The 24000-nt window shown below is 42.3% G+C and overlaps 2 protein-coding genes across 9 annotated transcripts; both read left to right on the top strand.

Annotated features, from left to right (window-relative positions):
* The first annotated feature begins 48 nt into the window (after positions 1-48).
* Positions 49-7147, top strand: LOC100833044. Of its 8 annotated transcripts, none has more exons than XM_010238639.3 (16): positions 49-189; positions 1729-1804; positions 2014-2044; positions 2123-2158; positions 2274-2456; positions 2607-2690; positions 2760-2878; positions 2981-3082; positions 3574-3690; positions 3771-3824; positions 4010-4076; positions 4827-4880; positions 6071-6160; positions 6321-6386; positions 6501-6533; positions 6851-7147. In XM_010238639.3, the coding sequence occupies exons 2-16, from the start codon at positions 1770-1772 to the stop codon at positions 6980-6982; spliced, it is 1203 nt and encodes a 400-aa protein (XP_010236941.1). In that variant the 5' UTR covers positions 49-189; positions 1729-1769; the 3' UTR covers positions 6983-7147. The 8 variants fall into 8 exon arrangements, with proteins under 8 accessions (XP_010236941.1, XP_024312461.1, XP_024312462.1 ...); XM_024456693.1 differs by having other exon boundaries at positions 128-189; positions 1917-2044; XM_014897878.2 differs by lacking the exon at positions 49-189 and adding an exon at positions 1400-1632 and having other exon boundaries at positions 2298-2456.
* Positions 7148-10958: 3811 nt separating this feature from the next.
* On the top strand, positions 10959-24000 carry LOC100836709 (brefeldin A-inhibited guanine nucleotide-exchange protein 5). The gene is made up of 32 exons (XM_010238640.3): positions 10959-11292; positions 11402-11595; positions 12517-12638; positions 12718-12776; positions 13237-13294; positions 13381-13465; positions 13572-13775; positions 13877-13935; positions 14063-14132; positions 14296-14364; positions 14441-14563; positions 14667-14720; positions 14812-14900; positions 15065-15161; positions 15260-15358; positions 15439-15645; positions 15814-15924; positions 16017-16201; positions 16284-16910; positions 17009-17426; positions 19246-19485; positions 19590-19713; positions 19835-19983; positions 20107-20460; positions 20663-20829; positions 20917-21131; positions 21230-21393; positions 22453-22569; positions 22680-22816; positions 22894-23182; positions 23276-23371; positions 23499-24000. The coding sequence occupies exons 1-32, from the start codon at positions 11178-11180 to the stop codon at positions 23559-23561; spliced, it is 5160 nt and encodes a 1719-aa protein (XP_010236942.1). The 5' UTR covers positions 10959-11177; the 3' UTR covers positions 23562-24000.

Consider the following 24000-nt stretch of genomic DNA (forward strand, 5'->3'; position numbering starts at 1 on the left):
TGCTCGAAAACATTTCCTCCTCCACGAGAAATAGCAGCAGCGCCAGGGGCGCCTCGTGCCGAGCCGAGCCCATCCTCCCGACGCGCGTGGACGAGACGAGACGCCTCTCCTCCCCCGCTCGTTCCCTCGCCCGCCCGCCCGAGTTCTAGCCATTCCGCCTCTTCCTCGACTCCTGTCCCCGCCGCCGTGGTATTGCCTTGTCTCTCCCCCCTTTTTCCATTCCCTTTTTTGCCCGTCCCGTTCCAACTGTGTCTCAGTGTGGACTGTGGAGGCAGTTGTATATACCCACTGACGCTAAATCTGTACTGATTGGGGTTTCCGAGGTCCCGATGACGCGTCGGCTGCGTTTTTTCTGGCTGCGATGCTTCTAGTTTACTGCCTCCGTCCCATTCCAAGAGGCATGCACGTTTCTCAAGACTACAAATTTAACTAGCAAATTATAAATTATATTTCATAAAAAATATATCATTAGATTAGTAGTCAAATGAATTTTTAATGATATATTCTTTATGTCATGTAACTTATATTTTGATGATTAAATTGATGATCTTGAGACGCGTACGTGCCTCATATAATGGGACGGAGGAAGTATCTTCCAAATCCTAGCACGCGGCCTCCGACGAGCTTCATGCGTCTCGTGCCTGCGCGCGCGGTCTCTTTTTTTTGTGTGCGCTTTCCTTTCTCTTTTTTGTGTGTGCTGGCAGCGGCGGCACTAGAGGGGAGAAGAACATGGCCAGCGAGAAACCCGTCGCCACATAGATGATTTGGGGTGGGTGGGGAATAGTCCTGGCCATCAGGCCGAGTTTTTTCAGCCGGCCTGAGGCACGTGAAAAAAGCACGGCCCGGGCCAGGCACGACGCCCACCACGTGCCAGGCTTTTTTAGGATTCCAACCCATGGGCTGGCATGAGCACGGCACGCAAAGTACAGGCACGAGTACGGCAAGGGAACGAGCCCGGCACAGCACGCCCGACACGAAAACAAGCCAATTTTAAATTTTTACAATATTTTTATGTTTTTCAAGTGTTTTTTCAATTTTTACAGAATTTTTCTTTTAAAAACGTCCCAAATGGGCCAAAATACTCCGAACTAGGCGAAACAGTCCGAACGTACGTAACTCGGGCCTTCATGCTTTCAGGCCGTTGGGCCAAGCCCGAAATGACTGCGTGCTAGGTTTTTTTTCTTTTTTTAAAAATAATCTGTAACTTTATTCAAACACGAAAATTATTACGGTACAATATTTTGGATCATAGATTTTACAAACTACAAGGTAACTCTTACAAGGTAACTCTTATGATTAAGAATTACAGCCAGGCCTTTTTCCTAGATCGACTTTATTTCGTGCGCATACGTGCCGGGCCGTGCCGGGCCGTCGCCATCTCGTGGACGGGTCGGTCCGATGGCCAGGATTGCCCTCACTCCGTCTCTCGTCTTCCTCCTCGTGCGAGCGCCTCCACCCCTCGTTTCTCTCGCTCCCGTCACGCCACGAACAGATCCCGCCCTTTAGCTCCCCGTTTCATCTCCTTAATATTCGCCAATTCGTAACTGAGGCAAAAATCAAGGTAGGGCGGTCGCGGTCGCCCTACCTTGCCCTACCGGGTCCTCCGCCCTTGCATGCATCCAACAAATTCAAGTAACGCCTCGGATTGGAAAGAAACATGCGAGTTATCCTGAATTTCCTTCTGAAAAAGATGCTGACCTTTTCCGGTATTTGATGTCCTCTGTGCAGGGTGTCATGAAAAGACCAAGCCTTGCTGTGTCCGTTCCCAGATGAACAGCGAAAAAGTAGTGCCTAGTTGGATAAGGTGAGTTCGCCTGTGTTCTCTTTGCTTCACTTGTAGTGATGTCGAACGCCCGAGTTCTCTTAAGGCTGGACTGTGTGAGGTGATAACACTATCTATTTGGTTCCGCACGCAGAGATACATAATGCTAACAGGAGCTATCGCTGCTTTAAGATGAGACTGCGGTTGCATCTGCTCGTTCTGTGCTTGATAATCTTGTTTGTGGTTTACAGCATGGCGAGTTACCAACATAGACAGACAGCGGTAACGCCCTTTTGTTCGTAAAATTCCCCATTGTAGTTTCTCAAGAGACAGTGCTGATCTGATTATGTGTCATTATAGTTGGAAGCAAAATCTCGCCCGTTTGATACAATGATCGTAAGTGTACCCGTTGTCTCCATCAAATGGAACAAAAAAAATTCTGTTGTGGTAATCTTAAAGCAGATTTTCCTTTGTTTATGGGGTGTTGATTATTTTTAGCTGTGAATGTCAGGAGTCTGACGGGGCTGCTGTTAAGGTGTCTGACGGGGCTGCTGTTAAGGTGTCTGGCCGAGCCGCTGTTAAGGTGTCAGAAAGAGCTGCTGGTAGGATTGGTTTTTTGCCTCATGGTATAGTGGAGCCTTACTCCGACATGGAATTGAAGCCATTATGGCTCACAAGCAGTGTGCAATCACAGGTCAGTTAAGCTATTCTATCTAAGAGTGTTGGTTTTGCCATTTGTGTTTGTTTCTGTTTCTAAACCTAGCAGCCTTTAGCTTCCCCCACCTTCCTGATTACAAGATCATATGTTGTTATTTAATGCTATGTTAGTGTTTTGTCCCAACAGAAGTCTAACCAGAATGACCGCTGCTTGATCGCCATCCCTGCTGGTATAAATCAGAAAAAGAGTGTGGATGCTATCATGAAGAAGGTACTTCGTTTAGTACTTTGCAAGCAGTGATTTGTACCTATAATTGTCATGTAACTCTTGAATGCTCAGTTTCTTCCAGAGAACTTTACAGCTATATTGTTCCACTATGATGGGAAGGTCAATGAGTGGAACGATCTACCATGGAGCAAAAGTGTAATACACATAGCTGCTTCTAATCAGACAAAATGGTGTGGCCTCTTTCTACCCTCACACTAAAAAGAAGAGTCGAATGTTGGGTCTCTACAATTTATACGATCTGGTACCATTTTACTTCAAACATGATTTTGTAGGTGGTTTGCTAAAAGGTTCCTCCATCCTGCTGTTGTGTCGATGTACGATTATATATTTCTTTGGGACGAAGATTTGGAAGTGGATAATTTTAACCCAAGAAGGTATATATATTATATAAACCTCTATCCTGCTGTTGTTCTCGATGTATGAGTATAGCTTTCTTTGGGACGAAGATTTGGAAGTAGATAATCTCAACCCAAGAAGGTATGTATTGTATGTATGAACCCCGATCTTGTTCTTAACCTGTCATGTCCTAGCTGTCATAAAAAAATATGCCTAGTGCCGAAGATGTATCAATTATTTAGCATCCAATTTATTTAACTCTCTAATCCTAATCCAGGCAGCTACAGCCTACAAGTATGAACTGACAGTGCAGTTTTGAAATTGAAGAATCAACTGATGTTTGTTGCTGCCTGTTATGTGCTAGGCAGCAAAGTTGTTTGTCTTGAAAGAGATACAGCTTCTTTGCTTGTTTCATCTAGAAGAAATCTGTCTTAAGAATGGAGCGTCTTTTGCTAGTGTTCTTCCCCGGTTGATGGTTTGATCTGTTGATTCTCTGCGCCAATTTGTCTAATGTGTTAATTTCGAGCAGGTACTTGAATATAGTTAAATCAGAAAGGCTGGTGATATCTCAACCAGGCCTTGATCCCAAATTGTCTGAAATTCATCATCCAATAACCGTTCGGAAAAAAACAGGGAATTTCCACAGGTAAATTTTATGTCATGCAACTCTTTTTTTTTTTGAAGTTAACATCATAACTAAATAAATGCATGTATATATTTTTATAGGAGAGTCAGTCGGGCAAATAAAGACTGTTCAAGAGAAGGGCCTCCTTGTTCTGGGTACAATTTTGTTCTTCTTAAACTCATTCATGTGGTACTACAGCTACTTTCCTAGTTAACTCTTTGACCTGGTATAGACTGTAGTACCCTAGCATTGTCTTACACTGTTACTTCTTAATAACTGCAGTGCACTATCAACACATTAATCAGATATGTGCTTTTCATAACAATTATTTGATCTACAGATGGGTCGAGGGCATGGCACCGGTTTTCTCAAAATCTGCCTGGAAATGTGCTTGGCATCTTATCCAAGTAAGGATTATATCTTATATATTTTGATAATGGGTGTTCATGTTTGACTTTAGAATTAAACCAACCTGTAGAACTGTTATGTTAATCAGTCCTTAGCCATGAGTAATACGACATGGGGTAGGCCAGGAACTCAGTGAGGTCCTTGTGTGTGGTTTGTCCCATGTTGGAATTTTGTTTTGTGAATCACATCTAACATGAATAACTCTGATTAACCATGTTTCGAAATGAGGGGACGGGAGCCAAGCAGTTAGCGTGTTTTAGACTGGGGCATTACTGCCACCCCTATTAGTGTTAAGTCAGTTAGTAACATATTAATTACTATGTTCCTTTCTAAATTGCTATGGAGTACCAATATGTTAGCATATACACGAAGCGGTAGAACACCTGCTAACTACTTCCTTATTGGCTCCAACAATTTCTAGAATTTCTGATATTTACATACAGGTTAGTTTGGATGTTATCTAGCCAGTATCTCCGGCACATTGCTAGTTGAAGATGTTTGAAGCAGATGCATACTATTTATGTGTACTCATACCAATAGCATGTGGGTTGGGCATGCACTCATACCACTAGCTAAACCGAGCGGTGCTCGCCTTGCTCGGTTCTCCATAAGACACTGGTATATAATCAACCTACTTTTTAGAGAACAATCGTGTCACTCTATGATTAGACATTTCTCTTTGTATTCTACCTAATTGATTTTTTAGGACTATTCCAGTCACTGAAACATTTTTATTGCAATTTATACAGAATGATCTTGTCCATGGATGGGGCATTGATTACAAATTTGGATACTGTGCCCAGGTATGATACTTGTGACATTCATATAGCTGTGTATGCATGCTTTATATTTTAAGTTTCCAAATCAAAGGGCATTGACAATGTAGTTACTGTCTAGTGTCTACGCTACAGCTCGTTCTGCTTGAGGTTATTTGATTTATGAGTAAATTTCAAGAAACCACAAGTTTTGGGGCTAGGGTTTCACGGAGGCACAAGTTTTGTGTTTTGCCACAAAAAACCACAAGTTAAGAGCCTAATTGTTTCAGAAAACCCAAATGACCCGGTTTTGTCAATTTGACAGCGAAACCGACAGAGCCGGCCCACAGGTCAGTTGCCACGTCAGACGAACTCTTTTTTCCTGAGCCCCTCGTCCAAGTCTATATTTGCACCCAACAACAAATAACATTTTCCCTGAAAAAACAACAACAAATAACATTAAAAAAACAGAAAATTAAAATTAACACATCTTCGCTGCGGGCCGCCGCTCCCCACTGGCCGCCGCCGCCGCCCCTGCTGCGCGCCGCCGCTTCCGCGGGCCGCCGCCGGGTGGAGATGAGGCACGGTGCGCAGCACATGGGAGATGAGGCACGCACAGGGAGCGGCGATGCGCAGCACATGGGAGACACGCGGCAGCGCGGTGGCACGCAGCGGCGGTGGCGGCCAGCGGGGAGCGGCGGCGTGCACCAGAACGGCGGCCCGCGGCGGCGTCCAGCGGGGAGCGGCGGCGCGCAGCGAGCGGCGGCAGCGGTGAAGATGTGTTGATTTTAATTTTCTGTTTTTTTTAATGTTATTTGTTGTTGTTTTTTTAGGGAAAATGTTATTTGTTGTTGGGTGCAAATATAGACTTGGACAAGGGGCTGGGGAAAAAAGAGTTAGTCTGACGTGGCAACTGACCTGTGGGCTGGCTCTGTCGGTTTCGCTGTCAAATTGACAAAACCAGGTCATTTGGGTTTTCTGAAACAATTAGGCTCTTAACTTGTGGTTTTCTGTGGCAAAGCACAAAACTTGTGCCTCCGTGAAACCCTAGCCCCAAACCTATGGTTTCTTGAAATTTACTCTTTGATTTATAGGAGTGAAAACTTTAACGAATTACTTATGTTCTTGTTTACGCACTTTTCCCAATTGATGTACTATAACAGTACGTGGTCTCATTGTCTAAATAAACTATCCTTCGAAAAGGGGTCCGAGTGAACTTTTCCTTTCAATGTTTTTAGGGTGACAGGACAAAGCACATTGGAGTCGTTGATAGTGAATTTGTAGTTCATCGAGGAGTGCAGACATTAGGAGGTTCTGCGATGACAAAGGTTTGTATGGGCTTTTATTTTATTTTATGTCACAACCTTCACGTCCTGTAAAATATGCATACAAGATACAACCTTTCATAATGAAGGACCTAAGGATATGTACATCGTGATGCTAAACATGTCCTCTCCTCTCATGTTTGTTTTTAAATTTTTCTGCCAGCATACTCGTGGCAAGAACTCACAGGCACTCCGTCAGAAAAATGCTCAAGTTCAGCAACAAACAAGAGTATGTATATCAGTATATGCCTGACCCCAAAAGGCGCATTCTGGTTAACGTGCTGTGTTTTGTTTCTGTGACCTCTCCAAAATGCATCTTGTAACTCTTTTAACTTGTACCCAGGTGAGGGCACCAGGACTTGACATGAGAACAAAGGTGAATTGCAAATTACTCAGCCAGGGCACGCTGCCATATGACACCTTTTTAAAGTTGATGCAAGCTGTGACCTCGGGAGCTAAAACAGCATTAAATCTAAGTTATCTCTACTAATAAACTTCACTTAGAAATACTAGGACGGCTGTGTGCATCAATTGATGCAGAGGCCGGGGATCGTTTCCCCTTTTCGAAAAAAAAACTTAGAAATACTAGGGTCAACACTATATGTAGTTTATGCAGAAAATGCAGTTATTGACATATATGGTCAGCCCATTGTAGTTTTGGTAGTTTATCATAATTGGTTCTTGGCCTAATAGGTCCGGAGAAAATCTCGGGTGGAGCTTCGTGATTTCCAGAAGCGTTGGGAGCGGGCGACGAGGGAAGACAGGACATGGGTTGATCCATTCGCCCGCCGAAGAAAAAGGATGACCAGACCAACAGTAGATTAGCACACTTCTCTGCTCACATTTTCTCCCATTTTTTCTGTGCTCCAGTCAATTTTGGGATGCCGAATGCTCGGTTGTGTAATTCTGTGCAAAATCCTTACAGTTGATATTCCCTTGTCTACTTAAACGATAGAGCATATTTGAATGGAAAGTGGCAGTTTGGCAAGATGTTCTACTTCGTGACACATTTTGGGAGGACTCAGCTTCATTTTGTTGCTCAGTCCTTGTGGCGACTCCTTTGAAGTCGTCTGTAATAAGTTCTACTGCTAGCTTGCTGTTCGAATTTCTAGACTTTCGAACTTTCTGCGTTCGTGTTAGCATGTGTGCGGCAAGTATGTGCAAACGATGTGGGGGTGTAATCCGACCTTACGGTCGTTTGTCGAAAAAAATGGTAAATGTCGGTTCATGCGCCTCGTTGTTTTTTGCTCAGACGCTTTTGGCTGTCGTTGTTTGTTTCGGCCACGCTGAAAGTGAATCTGGCCGCAAAGGCGCAAACCAACAAGCAACAATGGGCCCAAGCGTTGTGGATGGATGCAGCCACCGGGTGGCTCAGTTGTGGAGCGCAGCTTTCAACGAAGATTCGATGAGCAGAGCGACTGGAGCCGTGGTCCGATGTGAAGGCTAGTGATAGTGCAGTGCAGAGTATGTTACTGCTCAGTAACATCTTTGTGGTAATATAAAAATCTCATTTATTAGTTTTATAAACTTATTGTATCTTGGGGAAGTGTGATGTGATGGTAACATATCTAGTTACCCAACCCTCTTTTTCCTCATTAATAGCATGACACATCACTAAAATTGCTTATTTGGCACTTTAGCTATCACCTTTGTTACTCCCACTATGACTAGTTGAAGAGGTTCGTCGTTGGAGCGGCCAGCCTTGCTTTGATCCTTGGGTGCAATCGGGTGGTGGTGATTCAGGCAATGGTGCTACATCCTTCGGCCCGACAACAACGATCTTGGAAGAATGCGCCCTCATAGCTCAAGAGTTTGTTAAAGCAAACTTTGAACACTATACGCGAGAGGCGAACTCTGTCACGGATGAACTAGCCCAAATTGTTCTGCGTAATGAATATGTGTGGCTTGATGGTATTTGTCTATCATATAGCACCTCTCTTGGTCAATGATGTAATGATAGTTTGAATTCGTAAAGTTACCTACCTTGTTTTATAAAAACAAGGTTATAAAAGAATCAAGGGTGTGACGTGCTAATACTCCGACTCTAAGACTAACGAAAAATCCAGGGAAGAGCAGGCCACATGTCATCCTCGGGAGCCCCGGTGGTGTTTGGGTGGAGCCATATGAGCCCACCATTTTTTAATTTACCTCTCAAACCGTAGGCTAAATGGGTTAAAAAAAACAATGATCTGCTTTGAAAGACATTCTGTGATTTCATGTGAAAAAATATACAGTATCAAAATTCATGTTCAAATTTAACTGGCTTATCTAATTTGAATTTTATATCTCAAATTATTGCCCCACGTTCTAAAAAACAAATGTCCACTCATAAGCATATTTACAATTTTCTCAGACAAAATACTTTATTTTCTGAAGAAGTCCAAAATTAATGTTCAAATGTCTCCGTTCAGCTGTGTGCGTGCTGATTTTCAGAAAATGTGTTCACGGGAGATGTAGAAGGCAAAGATATTTGGATGCATTCAATTTTGTAATTGATGCACCCATTTAGCCTACGGTTTGAGAGGTAAATTAAAGAGGGTAAGTGGAATTTGTGACATTGGGGCTAAGACAGGGACCCCTCTCGCCCATGTTGTTCGTGTTGGTGACCGACATGCTCAGCCGGCTCTTCTCTAGAGCAGCCGAGATGGGCATCCTCAAGCGCCTTGCTGCTCGTACGCTTTCTACTAGTGTGTCCTTTTTATGCAGACGATGTTATCATTTTTGGCCACCCGGACCACTCCGAGCTCCTTATGGTTCGCCGTCTCCTTGCCTTTTTTGGACAGGCATCGGGATTGCGCACTAACTTTACAAAATGCTCGGTGTGCTCCATTTGTTGTACCGAGGATGTGGCTGCGGAGGCGGCTGACACGATGGGTTGTGCGTTGGCTCATTTCCCGGTAAAAAATCTCCGGATTCCATTGGCAATCCGAAAGCCTTCTGCGGAAGCATTTGGCCCCCTCATTGACAAGATCGCTGATCGCCTCCCGACTTGGAAGGCTGGCATGATGTCTAAGGCCGGTCGCCTAGTCCCGATTAAGTCGGTCTTGTCGGCCATCCCCCTTCACCAAATCCTGGTCTTAGGTCTTTACCGAAAAGTCCAAAAAAGGGTGGAGAAGATCCTACGGGTTTCCTCTGGACTGGACGGAATGAGGCAAGGGGAGGACATTGCCACGTCAATTGGTTCAAGGTCTGCATACCACTTTGCCTCGGTGGTCTAGGAATCCCGGACTTTTCTAGGTTGGCCGTCAGCCTTCGCGTCCATTGGATGTGGCATATGAGAACCGATCTCCTCCGCCCTTGGCGTGGACTTGACTTGCAATTCTCTCATTTGGAGAGAAGTGTGTTTTTCACGTCCACCAAGATGATTATTGGCAATGGTGACTCTACTTTTTTCTGGGAGGATATATGGTTGGACGGCCGGGCCATCTCAGAGTTGGCCCCGAACCTCACGTTTCTTGTGCCAAAGTGCATCCGGAAAAAACGCATAGTCCGTGTGGCTCTTGGTGACAGATGCTGGATCCGCGACATCAGGGATCTTTGGATCCACTTGCTCTGTGGCAGTACATCCAGATCTGGGGGAGGGTCCGCACGGTGCAATTTTCAGATGCGGCTGACACTCTTTGCTGGAGGTGGACTTGCTATCGCAAACTCTTCCGCGGCACGACCAATATTCTTCCAAGTCTTGCTATCGCAAACTCTTCTGCGGTGGGATCGCCTCTGACACTTGGAAGCTGAACTGGAAAGTTTGGGCTCCCCCACGGGTCAAGTTTTTCATCTGGTTAGCTTGCCAGGACCGCAGCTAGACCGCAAAGAGAAGAGCACGCCATGGTTTGGCTCACGCCCCAAGATGCTTGTTGTGCGATCAGTCCATGGAGACCATAAATCATCTCCTGGTCGATTGTCCCTTCTCCCGCACTCTCTGGCATGAGGTGCTCTCTTGGATTCGATCTACGTGTGCCCCACCGACCGTTGGCATCCCGTTCGCCGATTGGTGGCAGACATCCGTCTACTCCGCCCCTTCCACGACTAGAAAGGGCGCTGCGTCGATCATCATACTTACGGCCCAGTGGATTTGGAAGCATTGCGACGCGGCCGTCTTCGACAATGCGACTCCCAATATCGCCTCCCTCGCGGATCAGATCAAGACTGAAGCTCGGATCTGGGCTCGGGGGAGGTTGGGCTTGGAGCGTTGCTCCCGGCGGATCCCTAGTTGTGTGGCGTTGTAATTTCGTGGTGTTGTCCTCTTGGACATGTACATAACTTTCTTTCTTAATCAATGCATCGAGATGCAAAACTTTTGTGTTTTCTCGAAAAAAAACTTGTGACATTAAGTAGTACGGAGTAAGACCTAAAGAAATTATCCCATTATCTTGACAAAAAACGTGGGACTTAATTAAATGCAGTTAACATGGAACATAATTTCATTTGTTAGATCTACTCCGACAAATCAACATGCATGTTTTACATGTTCCTTTAAAACAAGTGCAACCTAAATTTGGTTAGAGGATGAAAGGATTGCATACTCATACAATGCATCCTTAAATTCCTTATACTCGAGATCCATGCGAGTGTGACCATGTATACAAAATGAATCTGAATTCTACAAAAGAAATTGTACAAAAAAAATACAAGTATATACTGGTGTTGTAAAAAAATAAAAACAAATACGAGTATGTACTGAGCTCGTCAACGTGCCTCCCTCCTGGCCGGGGTGCAGCAACCTTTGCACGGACGCACAGAATCTGTACAAAAATTTGCAGACGAGTCGCCAGGCCGTGGCAAGGCAGGTATATTGCCGCAAAAGCAGCTTAGCAAATGGTCCTCGCGATCCGTTGAAACCCGCGAGCGAGCGATCGAGGCAAACAGGTCGGGGAGTGAGAGGCGCCCAGATCCAAACCCCACCTCCTCCTCTCTCCAGATCTCGCGTCCTCTCCCTCTCCTCGGAGGCTCGGATCCAACCACTCCATTCCCTGCCCTCCCTCGCTGCTCCGCGACCGGAGGAGGGAGATCTGCCGCGGCCATGGCGGGCGCCGCGGGAGGCTTCGTCACGCGGGCCTTCGAGGCCATGCTCAAGGAGTGCTCCGCCAACCGCGGAAAGTTCGCCGCCCTCCAGCAATCCATCCAGTCCTACCTCGGTGCGTCCCTCCCCGTCCCACTCGCACATTGGGAGATCCCGTAGCTGCGCGCGCGTCCGATCGGTGATCGACTAAGCTCTGTGGGTCGTGGTGCGTCTCTGTGTCGCAGATGCCATCAAGGGGGCGACGGCCCAGGAGCCGCAGCAGGTGGAGGACGGCGCCCCGGCACCCGTCACGCAGGTGCTGGCATCGGCCGGGCGCGTGCTGGAGGGGACCCAGGCCGAGCTGGTGCTGCAGCCGCTGCGCCTCGCCTTCGAGACCAAGCACATCAAGCTTGTCGAGCCCGCGCTCGACTGCCTCCATGTAATTATCCCCTCCTTTTCCTGCTCACTGCTACCTGCTTACCTGCCCGAGGCTTGCAAACCTGGAAGTGTGTTGCATTGTCGTTGAGCACCATTGATGCAATGAATTTTGCATGGACGTGGTGATCTTTCACTGCGCTAGCAAACCCGAATTGGTCATTCACTACAGCAGCAAAATTCCTGCGAATGGCATTGCCCTTAGCGTGCAGATGTTTAACTGACCGTTGCTCATTTTATATGTATAAAAGCATTACCACTACCCCCTGCATTTGGCCGTTTGAGCTAGTAATGTAGAGTTGTACTGCATACTGTTTTGATCAGCATACAAGTCTGACAAAATCAACTGTAACATAAATTATCACTATATATGTTGGATATTGGAGAGTAAAATCAGTGCCTGCACAAATGATTCCTTGCTGAGATGTTTTGGTTAAAAACCTTTCACTAAAATAGTACATGTAATAAAATTACAAATTTGATACGTAAACATGCGTACTTAAGTTCTATAATGTGTTCTTTTGTTAAGTTTTATTCATGTGTCAGTTTGTTTGGCTGCTATTCATATACATACAATGTAAATCAGAATATGCGTCCACCGGTGTTGCATATACATATATGGCACATACCAATTCTAAGTCCTTATGGTATCCATGTACGGACATTCCTTGTGTTTGCTTGCTACATTACGATGGGGATGCAGACAAGTCTGTGTTTTTAATTTTGGTTGTGCTGCAGTTTCTATGAATACCCAATCACTGCTCCTTTCCTGTTGCATCTAATCCTACACCAAGAATCAGTCCTCTAATATGCTGACCACCTTTAAGTTTTGAACAACTTTTTAACCTTTCCTAATTTACGTTGCAATATTACATGAGACGTACTGGAAATGTTTTCTGATTGGGCTTTCCATTTTGATTACCAGAAACTTATTGCTTATGATCATCTAGAAGGCGATCCTGGTTTAGAAGGCGGTAAAAATTCCCCACTATTTACTGACATCCTGAACATGGTCTGTGGTTGTGTTGATAACACCTCCTCTGACAGGTATGCATCACGTTAAGCTGACATTATGTTAGTTCACACTTATGCACAGGTACTAACTTTTGAGTAATGTATCTTGCAGTACTATTCTCCAGGTCTTGAAAGTGCTCCTCAATGCTGTTGCTTCAAACAGGTTTAGAGGTGATCTTCTAGTCTTGCTTTTTTGTACACCTCTTAAACATTGGGTTTAATAGCTAGGTTAGAAGCTAATGTGGTTGTCCAAATAACACCACTAGCCGCAATAGCAATATCTCTAGGCAAAGGTGTAGCTTATCAACTATACCCTTTCCTGAAATATGTCCTTAACTCTGATTGTACATGAAGCTTTACTTTGTGCCCATACTAATGCAAGACGTATATCTGAAGATGCACACTAGTTTGTTGATGACACATTCCCTTTGGTGAATTAAAGAAAATATGTAGAATTGTCTTTACAGAAAGCCTGTAGACAAACAATGTGGAAGTTATTAACCAATGTATCATCTTTGCATAATCAGTGAGGAGGCATAAGTATTTTTGTTTGTATCTAGCTTTTCATATCTAGGATCAGTGTGAGATGCTACTCGTGATGCTGAGTTTGGCACTGTTTATTGGAGTGCAGTACATGGAGAACCATTGCTTGGAGTGATTAGGGTATGCTACAATATTGCCCTCAACAGGTACTTGTTGTATTAATATTCTCTCCTTGTCTTTGCTGTATTTTTACTTCGATGCACATTTGATAATTTTACTTGTATGTCCATAGCAAGAGCCCTGTGAACCAGGCTACGTCAAAGGCCATGTTGACACAGATGATCAGCATTGTTTTCAGGCGAATGGAATCTGAGCAGGCAATCCTCCACCCCCCCCCTCCCCCTCCGAACTTACAGTAGCATTAAAGGAGAAAATGGTTTGTTGAAGGATTTTCTTGGTGGTTATTCATTTTCTATATTTCAGGTTTCTGTACCACCCGTAAGTTCTTTAGTTAAAGATGTGCCTTCATCTACCACTGAAGTCTCAGAAAATGGTGAATTGTCCACTGATAACCAAAATGAGGAAAAAACTACTCTTGGAGATGCGTTATCCATGAACCGGGCTTCAGAAGCATCTCCAACATCTGTCGAAGAGCTTCAGACTCTTGCAGGAGGAGCAGATATTAAGGTAGTGAAATTAGATTGTTTAATATTCTAATGTTTTGATCAGGACATTCTAAATAATTTGTATACCATTCGCTATCTGTAATGCACAATTTCATTTTGCAGGGGTTGGAGGCTGTTCTTGACAAGGCTGTTGAACTCGAAGATGGAAAGAAGGCGTCGGGGTTTGTTGAGCTTTAATTTGCGTTTATCACTTAATCCTATCTAGGATAATACTTTCCTTTTATCATTCTCAGTGACATGTCGTTGCAGCAACTCACTACCTTTGTCTCCCATCCCATTCTTTTCCAGCGGAATTGACCTGGACACAATGAACATAATACAGCGGGACGCACTCTTACTTTTTAGGACTCTTTGTAAGGTTGGTATTTTTCTTTTGAATAGCTTTGATCATATTTCAGCCTACCCCAACTTGCTTGGGACAAAAGGCTTAGTTGTAGTAGTAGTAGTAGTAGCTTTGATCATATTTCACTAGAATATTCCCTGCAACAATGTGAAACTTGACTAGGATATCACCCTTCTAGATGAGCATGAAAGAAGAAAGTGACGAAGTTGCTACCAAGACAAGGCTGCTGTCACTTGAACTGTTGCAGGTTAGTTATATCTTGGAAGGTACTGATACCTGATTTTGTTTCTTTAAAAGTTATCTGCTGACTCTTTTACTTGCAGGGATTGTTAGAAGGAGTCAGTGATTCGTTTACGAAAAACTTCCACTTTATTGATTCAGTTAAAGCATATCTTTCGTACGCTCTTCTCCGGGCATCTGTGTCTTCATCCCCTGTTGTCTTTCAGGTAATTTTTGTATTGATTTTCTTCTTTATAATGCATACTCCTTTGGCATGAATATACTGATAGATTCTTCTATAATGTTAAACTCTCTTTTCTTCATTGGCAGTATGCTAGTGGAATATTTTCAGTTCTGTTGCTTCGTTTTAGGGAGAGTCTCAAGGTAAAGTTGTCATCTCCAAGAATATTTTCAGTACTGTTTGCAATATTGGATCTCTTCTGGTTGCTTGACATTTAAAAAAAAATGTATGCAGGGGGAAATTGGCGTCTTCTTTCCTTTGATTGTTTTAAGGTCTCTAGATAGCTCTGATAGTTTCCTCAGTCAGAAGACCAGTGTTCTTAGGTGATTCCTCTTTCTTTATGTAATCTCATCTTGATGCATAATGCATAAACATACATGATGTTTTATCCATTTTGTTGTGTTTGTTTTTTGCTGTTTTTGCTGAAGTGGCCCATCTTTTTGCCTATATGTATGCTATTATTTGATTGACCATTTTTGCCAATCAGGATGCTTGAAAAAGTCTGCAAAGACTCACAAATGCTTGCAGATATGTTTGTAAATTATGATTGTGACCTTGAGGGACCAAACCTTTTTGAACGCATGGTATGTACACTGAAGATTGCTTTTGCAGAACTAGCTGATCTTCTAGTTTATTCACTTCTGAGTTATACATATTTGATTGCAAATATATCTTCTATCAGGTTAGTGCTCTCTCAAGAATTGCACATGGATCTCAAAGTGCTGATAATGCCGCTGTTGCTTCATCTCAAACAGTTTCTATAAAAGGCTCATCTCTTCAGGTTATTATTATTCTGACCACTCAAAATTTCTTCACCTTTTCTAATATGATGCTAATATCATGTAATAATCCGAATCGCAGTGTTTGGTGAGTATTTTGAAGTCATTGGTGGATTGGGAGCAAGCTCGAAGAGATTCCTCAAATCAGGGGAGCATTGTTGAATCTCATGAAGAGGATGCTTCTGCAAGGAGCTTGGCAATGGATGAGACAAAGGTCCAAGAGGATGGTCGCAATCAGTTTGAGAGGGCTAAAGCTCACAAGTCAACAATGGAGGCTGCAATCTCAGAGGTGGGAAGCTTGCTGGTTTTTTTTTGCGTCGTTTTGCAACAAAGAGGCTTTCTTTACCTCATGTTGGTTCTCAAATGCATCTACATTCTTGTAGCTACTAGTTATCCTAATTTTCTCTTGCTGTGATACTGATTGTAACAGTGCCTTGCCCCCCTTTCTGTTTTACAGTTTAATCGTAAGCCAGCAAAGGGAATTGAGTGCTTATTGTCAAATAAGTTGATTGAAAATAAGGCATCATCTGTAGCTCAGTTTCTGAAGAGCAATTCCAGCTTGGATAAGGTGATTTCAAGGAATTTAATGAGCTTGCTGCAGTTGCATTTATCGGTCAACAATGTGGCTAATCACTAACTTTCATGAGCTATACTTTGCAGGTTATGATCGGTGAATATTTGGGACAGCATGAGGAGTTCCCCCTTGCTGTGATGCATGCCTATGTTGATTCCATGAAGTTTTCAGGGTTGAAGTTTGATGCTGCAATTCGTGAGTTCCTGAAAGGATTCCGCCTTCCTGGGGAGGCACAGAAGATTGATCGCATAATGGAAAAATTTGCTGAGCGGTATGCGTTATTAGAATCTTAATACAGTTTTCCTTTGACATTATCTACTGTGGTCCTCAAACAATTATTTGATGACTTGCAGGTACTGTGCTGATAACCCTGGGCTTTTTAAAAATGCGGATACTGCTTATGTTCTTGCTTATGCTGTTATAATGTTAAATACTGATGCACATAATCCAATGGTGTGGCCTAAGATGTCGAAATCAGATTTCGTACGTCTGAACACTGCGAGTGATGAAGAGGAATGTGCCCCGAAGGAGCTCTTGGAGGAAATTTATGATTCTATTCTCAAGGAAGAGATAAAGATGAAAGACGATCTCCTTCATGCAGCGAAAACCAGTAAACTAAGACCTGAAATAGAAGAAAAAGGTCGACTTGTCAATATCCTCAATTTAGCTCTTCCAAGACTGAAGGCAGCAAGTGATACAAAGGCAGAAAGTGAAAAGATCATCAAGCAGACTCAAGCAGTTTTCAGAAACCAGGGACACAAGAGGGGTGTTTTTCATGTTGCACAACAGGTTGAGCTTGTTAGACCAATGCTTGAGGCTGTAGGGTGGCCTTTGCTTGCAACATTTTCTGTAACCATGGAGGAAGGTGACAGCAAGCCTAGGGTTGTATTGTGCATGGAAGGGTTTAAGGCCGGTATCCATCTTACTCGTGTTCTTGGGATGGACACCATGCGCTTTGCTTTCTTGACATCCATAGTGAGGTAGGCGCATTGTGTTTTTTGTTTTTGAATATCCACTATTTATTTCTTTGTCGTATAGATCTACGAGGTTAACAGTGCACTTTGTTAACCTTTTGCAGGTTTACATTTTTGCATGCTCCCAAGGACATGCGTGGTAAAAATGTTGAAGCAGTACGAACTCTTCTGGGTTTAGCTGACACTGATATGGCTGCTTTGCAAGATGCTTGGATTGCTGTTTTAGAATGTGTATCTAGACTTGAATATATCACTTCAAATCCGTCAATGGCAGCAACTGTTATGCAGGGATCAAATCAAATATCAAGGGATTCCGTAGTGCAATCACTGAAAGAGTTGTCTGGGAAACCTGCTGAACAAGTCTTCGTAAACAGTGTAAAACTACCAAGTGATTCCATTGTTGAATTTTTCGATGCTCTTTGTGGTATTTCTGCAGAAGAACTGAAACAGTCACCTGCTCGTGTCTTCAGCCTGCAAAAGCTTGTTGAAATAAGCTACTATAATATGGCCCGGATACGTTTGGTATGCTTTACCTATCACTGTTTTCATTATGCTGCCTAACTGTTCTTTCCACAATCTTCTATCATTTACTACTTGTTGGTTTATAGTAACAAAGTGAAGAGATAAGTAAAGAGGTCTAAAATTTCTTGTTTACCATCATATGATTTTTGGTAATTTATGACTTCGCATCTCCATTGTAGAGGATACTTCATTGAATTTGACAATCTTTTTAATTCCGTCAGAAAGACTTGCTTCTTTTAATTCCAAGAAAACTGCTATAAAATTTTATCATGCTTGAAAGGCCTGCTTATTTTTATTTATAAGAATTACTACTCCCTCCGTCCCATATTAACTGACTTTCTATTGCATGTATCTAGACACCTTTTAGACATAGATACATCCATATTTGAGCAAATTTAAGTCACTTAATATGGGACGGAGGGAGTATAACTAAATAATCTCAAGTCATTGGGAGCATTATGGTGCTGGGGAAGAGCTGGGACTGGTCGATTCAGACATTGTTTTTGTTTAGCCACATGATGTTTAGCCATTGATTGTTTGTTTTGCACTCATTAACATATTCCTCAGTACATAATAATATAATATCGTATACGAAGTTGCGCATATGCATATGATTGGTGAGCGTTCATTGGAACTTCACTCGACTCACTGACTCATCCTAATCACCTTTTATTATAATTTTCCTTTTTGGAGGGATTGTGAAGGGAGGTTGCTACCTAAAATTTGCGTTAAGAACACACACGTCTACAGAAATTTACAATAAAACTGGGTACAACCAAGTTGGACCAGTAGCGCTAGGGTTTGCCATTGAATTAGAGCTAATTACTGTGGTATCGAGTGCAGACAGGTGTAGTAGTATTTATTAATATTTTGAGAAGGGTCAACGTGTTTTCCCATGCTCAAATGATCGTCCTGCCCTTGCAAGAAAACTGGGAAAAGAGGAAAGGAAAATGCACTCTGGTGATGAATTTCATCGAAAGCTTGATGTACAGGGTTATCCTTTTACTGTCCAGCTACATTAGTGACCTTGGGAACAGTCTAGGGCTTGGCGAGAAGGAGTGATGTGCCACATCATGGTTCACATTGCCAAGTGCTCTTGCCAGTGTATTCCACCACACATGCACACGGTAATGACATGCAGTGGCGGAGCTGGCAGTGAATGGTGTGTGGTGGAGCACGGCCTCTCGAAGAAGGGAGGTGGGGACGGGAGAGAGAAATGGTGGACTTTGAAAGAAAGGGTAGGGGCAACTTTGGGACCTTCAATAAGAAAACATTCATGGCTTATGCACGCATGGTACCATAGCAATTATAGCGTATTGGATAGCAGAAAGGCCCAACTTTGCATATTAGTAGTATTGGTACATATGCATTTCTTAAATAGAAAGGGGTGGATGTGGGGCACCCAGGAGGAAAAACCAAATATTTTTTTTCTCTACTGGTCAAGAATTATTGCCACACGTTGAAGTTGCACATCAGCACAGTGGCATGTAGCACTGGAACAATATAACATCAGCTTGACAAGGCTTGCATGCACCAAAGCTTTACAAAAAGTGGGGAAAATCAGGATATGCTATTTTACTCCAATATGTCTGTACGACTATGCCTGTTGCTGTTTGAGCTATTGTGTTGGCCTGCTTGTGTCCAGACAGCAGTCTTCACCTGTTAGAAGTGTCAGTATACACATCATCAGGGATCTTTTTATTGTTAGGAGTTGTCTCTTGAATCCTTGACAGAAAAAATCTAGCTGTTGTTTGTCATGCCATGAAAATACAGTATGTCATTGTGGCTAATTACTTTTCGTTTATATCTTTACGTGTAGGTGTGGGCCAGAATATGGTCTGTGTTATCTCAGCATTTTATTGCTGCTGGGAGTCACCATGAGGAGAAAGTTGCTATGTATGCCATTGACTCACTGAGGCAGCTTGGTATGAAGTACTTGGAGCGTGCAGAACTGAATAAATTCACATTTCAGAATGACATACTGAAGCCTTTTGTTATTTTAATGAGGAATAGCCGCAGCGAAAAAATTCGTGGTCTAATTGTTGATTGCATTGTTCAGGTATGCCTTTATACATAAAATTTGACAAATCAATGAAATCTGATGATCTGAGGTTTTTATATCAAATGATGTTCCAAGTAAAAATTTCCTGTATGAATGAGCAGTTGATCAAGTCAAAAGTTGGTAGCATAAAGTCAGGTTGGCGGTGTGTGTTCATGATATTCACTGCAGCAGCTGATGATGAGAATGAATATATTGTTGAAAGTGCTTTCGAAAACGTAGAACAAGGTAACTTGAAAAATAACCTGCACAACTGGCATGATAACTTTTATCCCCCAACTTTTGTTCTGACAATATTGAAAATTTCATTCTTGACTAAAATTTTGAACTGAATGCATTTGTGTGGCAGTTATCTTGGAACATTTTGATCAAGTTGTTGGCGATTGTTTCATGGACTGTGTTAACTGTCTTATTGGTTTTGCCAATAACAAATGCACTCCTCGAATTAGTTTGAAGGCTATTGCTCTCCTACGAATATGTGAAGATCGTTTGGCAGAGGTTGGGATAAATGAACATCCTTTTCTGGATATAAACTTTTTTGCAACTCTTTTGTGTTAATATCTGTAGTTCTATTGCTCTCTTATACTTGGAATGCCTTATTTCTTCCTCATTCTTTTATAGGGGTTCATTCCTGGTGGTGCTGTTAGACCTGTTGACAATCTTCCAGAGGCCAATTTTGATGTGACCGAGCATTACTGGTTTCCTATGCTGGCAGGCTTGTCTGATTTGACTTTAGACTCCAGGCCAGAAGTTAGACATTGTGCCCTCGAAGTGTTGTTTGATCTGCTAAATGAGAGAGGAAATAAATTCTCCTCTCCTTTCTGGGAGAGCATTTTCCATCGTGTGCTCTTTCCTATATTTGATCATGTAAGGCATGCTGGAAGAGATGGCCTTTCTATGGGTGATGATTGGCTTCGTGATACTAGCATTCATTCTCTGCAGTTGATCTGCAATCTTTTCAATACTTTCTATAAGGTAACGGATGCTTCAGTTATTGACTTATTTCATGGAGATTGTTTGTGTCTTTCAGAACATCAGTGTCTTCATACTTTTGATGCTAGTTGTTTACTTAATTTTTGAAGACATAGTACTTAGTATAGATTCAGTTGTCCTGCATATGGAGCAAGAGATCCAACTGGAAATTTGTTTTGTTGATCATCTCTTTGTGGTCTTTCAGGAAGTGTCATTTATGCTTCCACCTCTTCTGGGCTTACTTCTAGAGTGTGCCAAGAAAACTGACCAAACTGTGGTCTCAATTGCTCTTGGAGCTTTAGTTCATCTAATAGAGGTTGGTGGTCACCAGTTCAGTGATGGTGACTGGGAAACACTACTAAAGAGCATTAGGTATTTCTCTAATTATATTCTACTGTATTAAAGTATGCTCTATCTTTTATCTTTCATTCATATATTAATGTGACTATCACTTTTCAGGGATGCATCATACACAACCCAACCCCTAGAACTCCTCAATTCCCTAGGATTCCAGAAGTCAAACAATCAACAATTACTCTCAAGAGAAGCGCAGAACAACTCTCTTGCCAGTAGTTACCATGATAGCGGGGACGGGGGAGCTTCAATAAGTGATAATGGTGAACAGGAGGTTCATGAGGAAACAAATTCGCAGTCTGGCCTGGACAATTCAGAAGGTACACTAATCTAAAGTATTCCTTCAGTTCTATACACGAAGAAACTTTTATGTGTATTAGAATACTGAAAACTTTCATAATATATTCTGTTTATCTAGGTTTGCCATCACCATCAGGGAGAGAACAACCTGCAGTGTCCCTACCTAGTCAAACCTTTGGGCAGAGATTTATGGGTAATATGATGGGTAATCTTTTGGTCAGAAGTCTTACTTCTAAATCAAAGGGCAAGATGGATGATGTTCCTCCAGCCTCACCTGTAAAGGTACATGTTACTTACACTTGCTCATATTGTGTAGGTATCTAGTTACTAAGTTACTTTGATTTTGACATTAGCAGATTGCATGTACTTCTCAACATATGCCACTAGCATATGTAGCTTGCTATATTTGCACATTAACCATACATTCTCACAAAAAGTTACTACTCCCTCCGATCCATATTAATTGTCGAAATATTACATGTATGTAGACGCTTTTTAGGCATATATACATCCATATTTGGGCAAATTTGAGACACTATGGATCGGAGGGAGTAGATATAAATAACTAAGTATAAAAAATATATACGTCTGTCTGCTAAAGAGGATCTTAAACTCATAATTCATTAGATCCTTGTTATCAATGCCAACTAGGTATCATAAGTAAATGGATCCCGGTTGTTCAATCCTTTGATAACCAAGGTCATTCTTTGCTAAAGAGAAATGATTACTATGAGTCAGACTCAATAGAATTGGATCCATTCCAAATAGAGAGAATTAGGATTCTTAATCCCTCTCAATCTCTCTTTCAATTCGAGGATCCAGAGAGGGGTTTTCATAGTCATCTCCGAATATTTGCCATCTCCGAATATTGTTTTTGTTTATTACTTGTGGACACCTGAGTTTGCTGGGTATGTGAACAACGGTACATGGGAGTTAAATAAAGAATAATGAATAGTATACAGTAAATCAATACATTTGGACACTTCTGAATGTTACTGCCATGTTGCTACACTAGCCAGTCGTGTATATATGAAACACGATCAATATATAAAATTTCAAATAAAATTTCACATTTGTTATCGTGACTTCCTCTCCTCTCTTTTGAAATGCTGTCCATTTATTATATGTGCTCAGCATCTGTGGCCATACTTGTAACCTGTCATAAGTCATAGCTGTGCTTGCTCAGCTGGCATCCATGAAGCAGCTGTGTACATACGTACCAAAACTAGTCGAGTATACTAGAGATACCATCAGTGTGAAACAGTGCAAGTACTAAATGACATTTTCTCCATGGTTTGCTATGTTGATCTATATAATTAATTAGCCTGCTTGTTGATCTAGACACCTGATGCTGATGGGGCTGACAAGATTGAAGAAGAAGAGAACCCTATGATGGAGACTGTTAGGAGTAAATGCATCACCCAGCTACTGCTTCTTGGTGCTATTGACAGTATACAAGTAAACAGTTTATGCTTCATAAGATGAATATTAGATCTGGACCACATATTTTATGTCCAGACATTGCTTCGGCTGACATATTAACTAGTGATTATGGATGAACTTTGCAGAAGAGGTATTGGAGCAGGCTACAAGCCACACAGCAGATAGCAATTATGGATATCTTGCTCTCGCTCCTAGAATTTGCTTCTTCGTATAACTCACCGTCAAACCTTCGGACAAGAATGCACCATATACCACCAGAAAGGTAATGCACCACATACCACCAGATATTATAACTTCCCAGGTTAATGTTTCTAAAATTTTATACTTACTGTCGTGTAGGCCACCATTAAATCTTCTTCGTCAGGAACTAGCTGGAACTACTATTTATTTAGAGATTCTACACAAATCAACAGTGGAGAATGATGCTAATGGCTCTACTGAGGAAACAAATGGGTTTGGTATAGAATCTGCTGATCAGGAAAAGCTCAAGAACCTAGCAGAAGGGAAGCTCATTTCATTTTGCGGGCAGATTTTGAAAGAGGCATCTGATCTCCAGCCTGGCACTGGGGAAACTGCTAGTGCTGACATACACCGTGTACTGGATCTACGTGCACCTGTGATTATCAAGGTATAGTAATTGATTAGTATGCCAGGATTCTGGTAGTTTTATATAGGGCTTTCGGAGAGTTCCTCATCCTTATGTGGAGTTTTTGCATTTCAGGTTTTGAATGGAATGTGTATCATGGATGCTCAGATATTCAAAAAGCACCTGAGAGAATTCTATCCATTAATTACCAAACTTATCTGCTGTGATCAGGTATAAATGCTTCCGATCTTAGATCTATAATTTGGGCATTAAACATATACTGGTGATGTATGGTTTGTGGCACTAAACATATACTAGTGCTGTAGTGCTAGAGTTCTAACCTGTGGTTATGCTGCAGATGGATGTTCGTGGGGCCCTTGGGGATCTTTTCAGCAAACAACTTACTCCACTCATGCCCTGAATCCAGATCAAAAAACCCCCTGTTGGAAATATCTTTCTTATTGGAGTATATTTGTATCAGCATTTTTGTGCACATGGTTCATGGAAAGGAAGCTTCACGTCCTTGAGGCACGTATCTTTTCCAATAGCTACTTCCTAGGATGTGAAGAGCTTGTAAGCCTAGAATCTGTAAATTAGCAAACTACCAAGTTTTTTGCCTGTCGAGGCATGCCATTTTTCCTGATGACTTGTTTTATATGTGTTATTATTTGTCTATGCCTGGATTGGGGACGATGATTCTATACAGAAGTAGTGTTGAGACGATGGAATAGCATTCCTTAGTTATACATTGTTCAGGACATTGTATTTGAGGCCTGTTATATAGCAACAATAGGTTACTTATGGTAGAACCCATAGTCTTGTGCATTTAATAAAGTCGAGGTCTGATCACTATTTCACCA

The sequence above is a fragment of the Brachypodium distachyon genome, chromosome 1, assembly GCF_000005505.3.
Source record: "Brachypodium distachyon strain Bd21 chromosome 1, Brachypodium_distachyon_v3.0, whole genome shotgun sequence".
In the NCBI taxonomy this organism is placed as follows: Eukaryota; Viridiplantae; Streptophyta; class Magnoliopsida; order Poales; family Poaceae; genus Brachypodium; species Brachypodium distachyon.